Source organism: Delphinus delphis, chromosome 11 (genome assembly GCF_949987515.2).
Source record: "Delphinus delphis chromosome 11, mDelDel1.2, whole genome shotgun sequence".
NCBI classification, from domain to species: Eukaryota; Metazoa; Chordata; class Mammalia; order Artiodactyla; family Delphinidae; genus Delphinus; species Delphinus delphis.
The window spans coordinates 53243094-53257239 of record NC_082693.1 but is presented as its reverse complement, the minus strand read 5'-3'; the positions used below and the strand labels follow the sequence as shown (position 1 = coordinate 53257239).

The window sequence follows — 14146 nt, the reverse complement described above, 5'->3', positions numbered from 1 at the left end:
ATGGAAAGCTAGCTGCTCAACATCACTAATTATTAGAGAAATGCAAATCAAAACTACAATGAGGTATCACCTCACACCAGTAAGAATGGCCATCATTTCAAAATCTATAAACAATAAATGCTGGAGAGGGTGTGGAGAAAAGGGAACCCTCTTGCACTGTTGGTGGGAATGTAAATTGATACAGCCACTATGGAGAACAGTATGGAGGTTCTTTAAAAAACTAAAAATAGAATTACCATATGATCCAGCAATCTCACTAGTGGGCATATACCCAGAGAAAACCATAATTCAAAAAGACACTCGCACCCCAATGTTCACTGCAGCGCTATTTACAATAGCCAGGTCATGGAAGCAACCTAAATGCCCATCGACAGATGAATGGATAAAAAAGATGTGGTACATATATACAATGGAATATTACTCAGCCATAAAAAGGAACGAAATTGAGTCATTTGTTGTGAAATGGATGGACCTAGAGACTGTCATACAGAGTGAAGTAAGTCAGAAAGAGAAAAACAAATATCATATATTAACGCATGTACCTGGAACCTAGAAAAATGGTACAGATGAACCGGTTTGCAGGGCAGAAGTTGAGACACAGATGTAGAGCACAAACATATGGACACCAAGGGGGGGAAACCCCGGCGGGGTGGGGATGGTGGTGTACTAAACTGGGCGATTGGGATTGACATGTATACACTGATGTGTATAAAACTGATGACTAATAAGAATCTGCTGTATAAAAAGTAATAATAAAAAAAAATAAAAAGAATTGCCCCTTTCTGACAACATCCTATCTAAAGCAAACCTCTGCTTCCTTCCAAAAATTACCCAAATAGGTCCTAACACCCTCTTACTGAGATATCCCATAGTATGTGTTCTCCCTCACTACATGGTAAGAAACCAAACCTGTGAGGGACATCTATACATATAAGAGAATATCAAGAAGAAAATGTGATAAACAGTGCTTACATTACATATCAAATAGAAGAGCAAAGAAAACACCCACTAAATTAGTTACCTGGAGATTGTGAGGGATTTGCGGGAGAGTAATTTCAGTAAGCCTAGGAGGGCAACCTCTAAGTTTAGAGTTTATCTCGTAGTCTATGGGAATTAGTGCAAAAGGCAACGATCAGCTGTGATATTTACAAAGAAAATTCTAATGGAAGAATTACCAAAAGATTGGATTAAAAAGAGGCCTGAGAGAGACTAATTTGAGAAATACTCACCAGGGAACTAAGGTAAAGCGGAAAGGGTGACATCAAGCTTTCCAACTGGGACATTTGGTGGATGGTAATATAACACAACAAAATAAGAATAAAAAAGGTTTAAGGTGGGAGAGGAGGAAGTTAAGATGTTAACTTTCAGACTTTTATGGGAGTCCCAGGTGGATTAACCTACAGGCAGTGCCATCTCATTGATTTATTCAAGTATTTGGGGGGTACCATCATTAGAAACTGTGCCAGGCTCTGCAAAAACTTATGAGCAAGACAGTCAGACTGCAACACACACACTTGGCGACTGAAAGTTCACTGAGGACAGAACTTATTCATCTTTAGTAAATCCAATTAGAGAAGCAAAAATAATGGTAAAATGAGCGAAGATGGCGGAAGAGTAAGTCGCGGAGATCACATTCCTCCCCACAGATACACCAGAAATACATCTACACATGGAACAACTCCTACAGAACACCTACTGAACACTGGCAGAAGACCTCAGACTTCCCAAAAGGCAAGAAACCCCCCACATACCTGGGTAGGGCAAAAGAAAAAAGAATAAACAGAGACAAAAGGATAGGGACAGGACCTGCACCAGTGGGAGGGAGCTGTGAAGGAGGAAAGGTTTCCACACACTAGGAAGCCCCTTCACGGGCAGGGACTGCGGGTGGCACAGTGGGAAAGCTTCGGAGCCGCGGAGGAGAGCACAGCAACAGGGGTGCGGGGGACAAAGCGGAGAGATTCCCGCACAGAGGATCGGTGCCGACCGGCACTCACCAGCCCGAGAGGCTTGTCTGCTCCCCCGCCGGGGCGGGCGGGGCTGCGAGCTAAGACTCGGGCTTCGGTCGGAGCGCAGGAGACGGCTGGGGTTGGCGGCGTGAACACATCCTGCAGGGGGTTAGTGCGCCACGGCTGGCCGGGAGGGAGTCCGGGGAAAAGTCTGTACCTGCCAAAGAGGCAAGAGACTTTTTCTTACCTCTTTGTTTCCTGGTGCACGAGGAGAGGGGATTAAGAGCGCTGCTTAAAGGAGCTCCAGAGACGGCGCGAGCCGCGGCTAAAAGCATGGACCCCAGAGACGGGCATGAGACGCTAAGGCTGCTGCTGCCGCCACCAAAAAGCCTGTGTGCGAGCACAGGTCACTATCCACACCCCCTTCCAGGGAGCCTGTGCAGCCCGCCTGTGCAGGGTCCCGGGATTCAGGGACACTCCCCCGGGAGAACGCACGGCACGCCTCAGGCTGGTGCAACGTCACGCTGGCCTCTGCTGCCGCAGGCTCCCCCCACACTCCATGCCCCCCGCCCCCCCGCCTGAGTAGCCAGAGCCCTGGAATCAGCTGCTCCTTTAACCCCATCCTCTCTGAGCGGAAAAACAGAGGCCCTCCGGCGACCTACACACAGAGGCGGGGCCAAATCCAAAGCTGAGCCCCTGGGAGCTGTGAGAACAAAGAAGAGAAAGGGAAATCTCTCCTAGCAGCCTCAGAAGCAGCGGATTAAACCTCCACAATCAATTTGATGTACCCTGCATCTGTGGAATACATGAATAGACAACGAATCATACCAAATTAAGGAGGTGGACTTTGAGAGCAAGATTTATGATTTTTTTCCCCTTTCCCTCTTTTTGTGAGTGTGTATGTGTATGCTTCTATGTGAGATTTTGTCTGTATAGCTTTGCTTCCACCATTTGTCCTAGGGCTCTATCCGTCCTTTTTTGTTTTGTTTTTTCATTTTAATAACTTCATATTTTATCTTACTTTATTTTATATTACTTTATCTTCCTTCTTTCTTTTTTTCCTTCCTTCCCTCCTCCCTCCCTCCCTCCCTCCCTCCTTTCTTTCTTTCTTTCTTCTAATTCTTTCTTTCTACTTTTTCTCCCTTTTATTCTGAGCCGTGTGGATGAAAGGTTCTTGGTGCTGCAGTCAGGAGTCAATGCTGTGCCTCTGAGGTGGGAGAGCCAACTTCAGGACACTGGTCCACAAGAGACCTCCCAGCTCCACATAATATCAAACGGCAAAAATCGCCCAGAGATCTCCATCTCAAAACCAGCACGCAGCTTCACTCAACGACCAGCAAGCTACAGTGCTGGACATCCTATGCCAAACAACTAGCAAGACAGGAACACAACCCCACCCATTAGCAGAGAGGCTGGCTAAAATCACAATAAGTGCACAGACACCCCAAAACACACCACCAGAGGTGGACCTGCCCACCAGAAGGACAAGATCCAGCTTCATCCACCAGAACACAGGCACTAACTCCTGCACCAGGAAGCCTACACAACCCACTGAACCAACCTTAGCCACTGGGGACAGACACCAAAAACAACGGGAACTACGAACCTGCAGCCTGCAAAAAGGAGACCCCAAACACAGTAAGATAAGCAAAATGAGAACACAGAAAAACACACAGCAGATGAAGGAGCAAGATAAAAACCCGCCAGACCTAACAAATGAAGAGGAAATAGGCAGTCTACCTGAAAAAGAATTCAGAATAATGATAGTAAAGATGATCCAAAATCTTGGAAATAGAATAGACAAAATGCAAAAAACATTTAATAAGGACCTAGAAGAACTAAAGATGAAACAAACAACGATGAACAACACAATAAATGAAATGAAAAATACTCTAGATGGGATCAATAGCAGAATAACTGAAGCAGAAGAATGGATAAGTGACCTGGAAGATAAAATAGTGGAAATAACTACTGCAGAGCAGAATAAAGAAAAAAGAATGAAAAGAACTGAGGACAGTCTCAGAGACCTCTGGGACAACATTAAACGCACCATCATTCGAATTATAGGGGTTCCAGAAGAAGAAAAGAAAAAGAAAGGGACTGAGAAAATATTTGAAGAGATTATAGTTGAAAACTTCCCTAATATGGGAAAGGAAATAGTTAATCAAGTCCAGGAAGCACAGAAAGTCCCATACAGGATAAATCCAAGGAGAAATAAGCCAAGACACATATTAATCAAACTGTCAAAAATTAAATACAAAGAAAACATATTAAAAGCAGCAAGGGAAAAATACACACAAAGGAATCCCCATAAGGTTAACAGCTGATCTTTCAGCAGAAACTCTGCAAGCCAGAAGGGACTGGCAGGACATATTTAAAGTGATGAAGGAGAAAAACCTGCAACTAAAATTATTCTACGCAGCAAGGATCTCATTCAGATTTGATGGAGAAATTAAAACCTTTACAGACAAGCAAAAGCTGAGAGAGTTCAGCACCACCAAACCAGCTCTACAACAACTGCTAAAGGAACTTCTCTAGACAAGAAACACAAGAGAAGGAAAAGACCTACAATAACGAGCCCAAAACAATTAAGAAAATGGGAATAGGAACATACATATCAATAATTACCTTAAATGTAAATGGACTAAATGCTCCCACCAAAAGACACAGATTGGCTGAATGGATACAAAAACAAGACCCATATATTTGCTGTCTACAAGAGACCCACTTCAGACCTAGAGACACATACAGACTGAAAGTAAGGGGATGGAAAAAGATATTTCATGCAAATGGAAACCAAAAGAAAGCTGGAGTAGCAATTCTCATATCAGACAAAATAGAATTTAAAATAAAGACTATTAGAAGAGACAAAGAAGGACACTACATAATGATCAAGGGATCGATCCAGGAAGAAGATATAACAATTATAAATATTTATGCACCCAACATAGGAGCACCTCAATACATAAGGCAAATACTAACAGCCATAAAAGGGGAAATGGACAGTAACACATTCATAGTAGGGGACTTTAACACCCCACTTTCACCAATAGACAGATCATCCAAAATGAAAATAAATAAGGAAACACAAGCTTTAAATAATACATTGAACAAGATGAACTTAATTGATATTTATAGGACATTCCATCCAAAAACAACAGAATACACATTTTTCTCTAGTGCTCATGGAACATTCTCCAGGAGAGATAATATCTTGGGTCACAAATCAAGCCTTGGTATATTTAAGAAAACTGAAATTGTATCAAGTATCTTTTCCGACCACAACGCCATGAGACTAGATATCAATTACAAGAAAAGATCTGTAAAAAATACAAACACACGGAGGCTAAACAATACACTACTTAATAACAAAGTGATCACTGAAGAAATCAAAGAGCAAATAAAAAAATACCTAGAAACAAATGACAATGGAGACACAACGACCCAAAATCTATGGGATGCAGCAAAAGCAGTTCTAAGAGGGAAGTTTATAGCAATACAATCCTACCTTAAGAAACAGGAAACATCTCAAATAAACAACCTAACCTTGCACCTAAAGCAATTGGAGAAAGAAGAACAAAAAAACCCCAAAGTTAGCAGAAGGAAAGAAATCATAAAAGTCAGATCAGAAATAAATGAAAAAGAAATGAAGAAAACGATAGCAAAGATCAATAAAACTAAAAGCTGGTTCTTTGAGAAGATAAACAAAATTGATAAACCATTAGCCAGACTCATCAAGAAAATAAGGGAGAAGACTCAAATCAACAGAATTAGAAATGAAAAAGGAGAAGTAACAACAGAAATACAAAAGATCATGAGAGATTATTACAAGCAGCTCTATGCCAATAAAATGGACAACCTGGAAGAAATGGACAAATTCTTAGATATGCACAACCTGCTAAGACTGAACCAGGAAGAAATAGAAAATATGAACAGACCAATCACAAGCACTGAAATTGAAACTGTGATTAAAAATGTTCCAACAAACAAAAGCCCAGGACCAGACGGCTTCACAGGGGAATTCTTTCAAACATTTAGAGAAGAGCTAACACCTATCCTTCTCAAACTCCTCCAAAATATAGCAGAGGGAGGAACACTCCCAAACTCATTCTACATGGCCACCATCACCCTGATACCAAAACCAGACAAGGATGTCACAAAGAAAGAAAACTACAGGCCAATATCACCGATGAACACAGATGCAAAAATCCTCAACAAAATACTAGCAAACAGAATCCAACATCACATTAAACGGATCATACACCATGATCAAATGGGGTTTATTCCAGGAATGCAAGGATTCTTCAATATACGCAAATCAATCAACGTGATACACCATATTAACAAACTGAAGGAGAAAAACCATATGATCATCTCAACAGATGCAGAGAAAGCTTTCGACAAAATTCAACACCGATTTATGATTAAAAACCCTACAGAAAGTAGGCATAGAGGGAACTTTCCTCAACATAATAAAGGCCATATATGACAAACCCACAGCCAACATCATCCTCAATGGTGAAAAACTGAAACCATTTCCACTAAGATCAGGAACAAGACAAGATTGCCCACTCTCACCACTCTTATTCAACATAGTCTTGGAAGTTTTAGCCACAGCAATCAAAGAAGAAAAGGAAATAAAAGGAATCCAAATCAGAAAAGAAGTAAAGGTGTCACTGTTTGCAGATGACATGACACTATACATAGAGAATCCTAAAGATGCTACCAGAAAACTACTAGAACTAATCAATGAATTTGGCAAAGTAGCAGGATACAAAATTAATACACAGAAATCTCTGGCATTCCTATACACTAAGGATGAAAACTCTGAAAGTGAAATCAAGAAAACACTCCCATTTACCACTGCAATAAAAAGAATAAAATATCTAGGAATAAACCTACCTAAGGAGACAAAAGACCTGTATGCAGAAAATTATAAGACACTGATGAAAGAAATTAAAGATGATACAAATAGATGGAGAGATATACCATGTTCTTGGATTGGAAGAATCAACATTGTGAAAATGACTCTACTACCCAAAGCCATCTACAGATTCAATGCAATCCCTATCAAACTACCAGTGGCATTTTTCACAGAACTAGAACAAAAAATTTCACAATTTGTATGGAAACACAAAAGACCCCGAATAGCCAAAGCAATCTTGAGAATGAAAAACGGAGCTGGAGGAATCAGGCTCTCTGACTTCAGACTATACTACAAAGCTACAGTAACCAAGACAGTATGGTTCTGGCACAAAAACAGAAATACAGATCAATGGAACAGGATAGAAAGCCCAGATATAAACCCACGCACATATGGTCACCTTATCTTTGATAAAGGAGGCAGGAATGTACAGTGGAGAAAGGACAGCCTCTTCAATAAGTGGTGCTGGGAAAACTGGACAGGTACACATAAAAGTATGAGATTTGATCACTCCCTAACACCATACACAAAAATAAGCTCAAAATGGAGTAAAGACCTAAATGTAAGGCCAGAAACTATCAAACTCTTATAGGAAAATATAGTCAGGACACTCTATGACATAAATCACAGCAAGATCCTTTTTGACCCATCTCCTAGAGAAATGGAAATAAAAACAAAAATAAACAAATGGGACCTAATGAAACTTCAAAGCTTTTGCACAGCCAAGGAAACCATAAACAAGACCAAAAGACAACCCTCAGAATGGGAGAAAATATTTGCAAATGAAGCAACTGACAAAGGATTAATCTCCAAAATTTATAAGCAGCTCATGCAGCTTAATAACAAAAAAACAAACAACCCAATCCAAAAATGGGCAGACCTAAATAGACATTTCTCCAAAGAAGATATACAGACTGCCAACAAACACATGAAAGAATGTTCAACATCACTAATCATTAGAGAAATGTAAATCAAAACTACAATGAGATATCATCTCACACCAGTCAGAATGGCCATCATCAAAAAATCTAGAAACAATAAATGCTGGAGAGGGTGTGGAGAAAAGGGAACCCTCTTGCACTGTTGGTGGGAATGTAAATTGATACAGTCACTGTGGAGAACAGTATGGAGGTTCCTTAAAAAACTACAAATAGAACTCCCATATGACCCAGCAATCCCACTCCTGGGCATATACCCTGAGAAAAACATAATTCAAAAAGAGTCATGTACCAAAATGTTCACTGCAGCTCTATTTACAATAGCCCGGAGATGGAAACAACCTAAGTGTCCATCATCAGATGAACAGATAAAGAAGATGTGGCACATATATACAATGGAATATTACTCAGCCATAAAAAGAAACGAAACTGAACTATTTGTAATGAGGTGGATAGACCTAGAGTCTGTCATACAGAGCGAAGTAAGTCAGAAAGAGAGAGACACACAAATACCGTATGCTAACACATATATATGGAATTTAAGAAAAAAAAATGTCATGAAGAACCTAGGGGTAGGACAGGAATAAAGACACAGACTTACTAAAGAATGGACTTGAGGATATGGGGAGGGCAAAGGGTAAGCTGTGACAAAGCGAGGGAGAGGCATGGACATATATACACTACCAAATGTAAGGTAGATAGCTAGTGGGAAGCAGCCGCATAGCACAGGGAGATCAGCTGCGTGCTTTGTGACCACCTGGAGGGGTGGGATAGGGAGGGTGGGAGGGAGGGAGACGCAAGAGGGAAGAGATATGGGAACTTATGTATATATATAACTGATTCATTTTGTTGTAAAGCAGAAACTAACACACCATTGTAAAGCAATCATACTCCAATCAAGATGTTAAAAAAAAAATAATGGTAGAAATAGATCCTTTGTACTGCACAATGAGTGGTTTCCAAAACCCTTCCCTTATTATATAAACACTATTTTACCCTTGTTTCCAACAAATCTAAATGCTATGGGCCAACTGCATCACCCAGTGAACCAATTATCTTTCATATATCTTGTACACACCACACTGCTGTTCTCATTTTTTCTCATTTATTCTCTTAGAGTTATGAATTAACTTGGGACAGTCTTAATATCGTTCTCGTAAATAAAACTAATTATTAGTCATCTTTCTTCTTCAGTTTCCTCAATGAGGTCCCTTTCTCCTCTTTTTCAGTAGTGAGCCCTAATCATTGCTGATAATAAGCGTTAGCAGTACTATACCTGTATCCCTCCCCACCAAATCACAAGTGAAATCGTGTAACTTAATGCCATCAATGTACAAAGAACTTAGAAAATGCTCAGAAATCACCTTCTTAATCTCTGCAAATCTATTTCTTCGGATTAAACTTACTTTTCTTCAAGCACAAGCAGTCCAGATAATGTAGTCTTTCCTGTTACATTATTGTAAATGCCCACACAGTACTTTCAGCTATGTTATGGGATCTCTAAGCTCCCTTCCAACTCTGAAAACTGATGATTCTGTAACAGGCCCGAGATTTTTATTAGCATTTTAAACAGTTTCCAAGGGCATATGCCTTCCAATAGGCAAAACACATAAATATATTTGGTGACATAAACCATAATCAAGCTAGGAAATTCTACAATGCAGTGAATTATTTTAAGATTGTATCAAATGGTATTTAAAAATAATAGATTGGTAGATTTTACAATGACTTCTTAAACTTCCCCAATCCTTACATGCTTTTTTTACTCTGGAATTAAAATCAAATTCAACTAAAACAAGTTATCTATTGAGAACTCACATGGCCAAGGCACTAAATAAAGTGGAGAATCCAGTTCAGTAAGACAAGGTCCCTACCCGTTCCTATCCCCACCCCAAGAGTGCTGTTTGTATTGTGTGCTTTCACACCTACCTAGAACTTCAAGACCTAGCTCAGATCACTCCTTGAACATGAATGAATCTCCTTGCTTTCATCTTCTCTGCCACTTAAGCCTGAACACTATATACTGCCCTGGGTTATTTATGTTTTTACAAATGCCTTAACCACTCAACAAGCATGCAGAGAATACTGAAGGCAAGCACTGTCTTCAACTTTTTGTCGTCCCTCTCAGGGAATTATTTAATCTTCTAGCACAAAATACTCCCTAAGCCTAACTTAGAGGGAACTGAAATTTAAGGTCTTACTCTTAATGTCCCCTAGTCAAAATCTTGCAGAAGTAGAATATGGTAATTTAGAGTTCATGCTCTGGGGGTATCTGGAAATCCCTGATCTACTACTGTTTAACTGGCCTTGGGCAAGCACTCAGCATCACCAGATTGAAGTTTCCTCAGCTGAAACAGAGATTGCTACTAGTATCCACTTTACTAAAGTTGTAAGGATCAAGTGTATAAAGTCCACAGTAAGCATTAACAATTATGTACAGAGAAATAAAAGAACGGTAAAAAAATTTTTTTAGCTCTTGATTCCTTGGAATACTGGAATTCAGCTGGTAATGAAGCATATGAAAATAAAAGCTGGTGATGAAGCATATGAAAATAAAAGCAGAACCTTATTAGTTACCTCAACCTACTGAATATTCAGTATTAATATTTATAGGTGCAGCATTCACTTTGTTTATACACATTAAAATTTTCATTCTGTTATCTACAGAATCACTACTTACTGCCACTAAACCATAGTATCCTACCTTCGAAGAACACTAAAACATGAAAGAAAAAAGGACACTAGGGTTTTTCCCCCCAATAAATTGCACCTATAATTTAAGTCCTACCAAAAATAAAAATCTTTAAAAACGTTGACATTCCAAAATTTTGAAGTCTGCATCCATTTCTTTACCTTCTTTACATTAAAAAAACTATTTATTCAGAGACCTGAAAATTTGGGCCTATAAGGGACCTTTTGTAATTACCCATGTACAAGTCTCTCAAAAGTGAATTTAATCCCAAACTAAGTAGCCTGGCCAAGATATCAGATAGTACACAGCAAAGAATCCTACAGGACTAGAACCCATATTTGTAACTGGTAGGTCATATTCCCTTTGGATTCCACCATGAGAAAAATGGTTTTTTCTTCCTTTTGGATGTAATATCTTCTTCTCCCCTTAGCACAAGGTAGAGTGGTCTGCACATGTTAGATTTTCTATAATGTTAATCTTGTCCTCAAGATCCTTCTAGCACTAGGTATTTTAAAACATGTAACAATACTATGATATTTACAGCAAAATAAACAAGTAAATAAATTTCTAGTGAGAAATTAGAAAGCATCATTTAAAAATAGAACACATGTACTCAAATACGGAAAAATCTTCAAAACACTTGACCGCAAACGTTATTTTAATTAATCTCTTAAGTGTCAGTAATCTAATATATATAGTGCTTTGGTTCCCAAGACTTGTCTATTACTGAATGGTCTGAGCGTATTAAGTCTTAAAAACTTAGTTGTTAAAAATATCTTAATGACAAATTACTGGAACTCATTTACTGTTCTTAGGCATATCTTCTATAATATTCACCAACTATTAAAAATATTATCAGTATCACATTTTTAGGAGTAATCCTCCAAGCAATGTTTTAACTTATTCAAGCCCAAATTGGTAGATAATCCTTATCAAGTTCAACACTAGTATATCTTAACATCAGAGCATTACTCTTCCATATAATTAGAAAAAACAAAAACAAAAAACTCCTCAGGCATGTACGTATTACCTTTCCTTTAGAGGAAATGTAAGAAAGAAAGCTTCAGTCAATAATCACATATGCAGTATTATCACATGACTTGACTTCTTTATTCTAAACATATTATCCACACACAAGTCTGACTAGTGGAACAAAACTGTACTATTATAGGGAAAGTCCTATCTTTAGACTAAAACTGAACACAATCAGAATGAAAGTCAGTACTTTTACAGAATGAGCCAAACTGACAGAAATGGGAGGGGGTAAAAATCACACCACACATTCTACCTACTTAAAGTTTTTTATGTATGTTCCATTCAAATGTTTATTTAAATTTTAATGGCTTGCATTGGGAGCAAGCAAAGCTCCAAAGGGAAGTAAACAGCATTCTAATCCTTTAAAAAACAAACAAAACCTTTTATTTATTTTAATCCTGATTTTGACCCTAGAACTCACAAATCTAAAAATATTAATGCCCAAAATAAACACGTCTCTTCCAAAAACGAACACTCGAACCTTTATTATTAGCAAACTAATTTTAAAACTTTTGAATACAATACTTAAAAACTCCCTAGATAGCAAAACTTTTTGAGAATCATTTCTGGCTATGAAGTCACAGAACCAAAATGTCATTGGCTATTTTAATATGCCAGCATATTAACTTAATTAGGAACAGATTATTACATTTTTCTTGGTTCTCCTTTCACAAATCAAAAATTATTTCCCCAGTACATAAGGTTTGGGCGTGTTTTCAGGTGTTAAAACGTACCGTTCATACAAAAAAAACAAATAAGCCCGTCAGCCACAATTTAAATTGAAGACTATTTTTTCTTCCCTTTAAAATGCACAGAAAATAAAACCACTAGAGAACAAAACAAGTATCCAAGCTATAAAAAGCTAATTAGATCGGGAGTTGATTGATTTTGTGATGGGATAGAAGGCGGGAAGGAAAGAATGTAACAATTTCTGTAGTGCAAAAAAAAAAGAGGGAGAGAAACCAAGATTACCCGTGAAAATATAACAATTCTTCAATATGCATGTGACCAAGGTTTGGAACCAACCGTACAAGTCTCCTGGAACAGAACTTTATAACAAACCTTCACATTCACCATCCCCATATTAGAAAACTCCTTTCAATAAGACCCATTTGCTTGTTGCACCTTTTTGTTTCAGGTTTCACCTTTCTGGCAGTAATTTTGGATCTAAGGAAATGAGACTGAAACCCCGAGATCCTGCTTGGGTTTTTGCCTGACGAGGGAAAATGACAAGAAATGCTGGCGGGAAAACCCTACGAGTCAAGTTTCCACCCTCCTGGCTCCCCCTCCACCTTCTTCCCACCTTGACGAAAGGGATAATCCAAAGAAAGTTTATAGCCCAATCCCCGAAGGGCTGGAAAAGAAAGCAAATCGTTCGAGCTGAATGCACCTAGGCCCGCTCACATCTGCGAGAAAGGAGGCGGCAGCTGGGACCCCGAGTGGGCAGCAGCAGCAGCTCTGGCCCCGGGAGCAGGGCGGCCTAGCGCCTCGGGCAGGCCGGCGGGTAGGCCTGGCCTCCGGGTCTCCAAGCGTAGAGCGACTCCCTTGCTCACAATGGTGCGTGATCTCGCTCCTTCACGCTACCTGGGACGCGAAAGTCACGTCCTGGGAGGGCAGAGCATGCGGTGGGGGACGCAGAAGAGGCCTAGGACCAGAGACGGGCAACGGCCTAGAGGAAAGAATGGGGGAAGGGGGTTAGAAGGTGGGCGAGGAAAGGGACCTGCCGGGATCGGGGAGCGGAGGGTGGCCTGGAGACCTCCGCAAAGCCGAGCAACCAGTTAAGGCCAAAGGGGTGGGGCAAGGCCTGTGTGAGGGCCAGGGCCGCGGATGGGGGACCCCGAGGGGAGCTGAGGGTCGGATTTCGGCCTCACCTGAAGTCCTTGTCGCTGGATGTCATTTTTTCCAGCAAATTGGAAATGTGGTACGAGGCGCTCGCCATGTTGCCGGCCTCGATCCCGCCCGCCGGCGCTGCTCGTGCTGCTGCCCGCCGCCGCCGCCGCTGGGGCTCCTCCTCTCGCTCGCCGCGGCTCCCGCTTCCAGGGTCGCAGCGCGACGCAGACGCTGACAAGGGAGGCGCCTGGACGGGCTGCCCCCTCCCCGGCGAGGCGTGGGCCTGTCCCGGGGGAAGCAGAGGCTACGGGGCCGGCCTAACGACGGCGCTGCTCGCCGGAAAACGAGTTCATGAGCAGCGAGGAGTACAGCAGGCTCTCTCCGGAGAGGCAGCCACTTCCACTCGGGGCAGTCCCACTCCCACTCCCCTCCGCACTCGCTCCCTAAGGCAAGAGGCCAAAACCCGCCTCCTTCGCTCCGGGGGAGGGCGCGGCAGACGCGGGACGCTACGGAAAGCTGAGGTCAGGGTTCAAGGAAGTCTCCCCACGCACGCTGTGGAGACGCTAGGTAAAGGACAATCCTGTTGGCTGAAGCCTGTGTCAATCTTCGCGTACCCGCCCTTCAGGAGGCATGACAACGGCCAAAAGGGGCTGTTCTCGCGAGACTTGAAAGCGGCGGTTAAAGGATTGGGGGCCAGTGGGAGGAGGAGACCTTCATCCGAAAATAACTTGTTTTTCCTGTACGACAGTAAGAGAAAAAGCTTACGATTTTTAAGGCGCAT

General features: G+C 41.0%; 1 protein-coding gene across 1 annotated transcript in view; it reads right to left on the bottom strand.

The window, feature by feature from the left end:
* The window catches only part of CAND1 (cullin associated and neddylation dissociated 1), a 52173-nt gene extending 38301 nt beyond the window's left edge, over window positions 1-13872 (bottom strand). Inside the window, exon 1 of the mRNA XM_060025179.1 lies at window positions 13407-13872. Coding sequence (XP_059881162.1) covers window positions 13407-13474 — 68 coding nt within the window. The 5' untranslated portion in view covers window positions 13475-13872. The remainder of the gene's footprint in view (window positions 1-13406) is intronic.
* Between the last annotated feature and the right edge of the window lie 274 nt (window positions 13873-14146).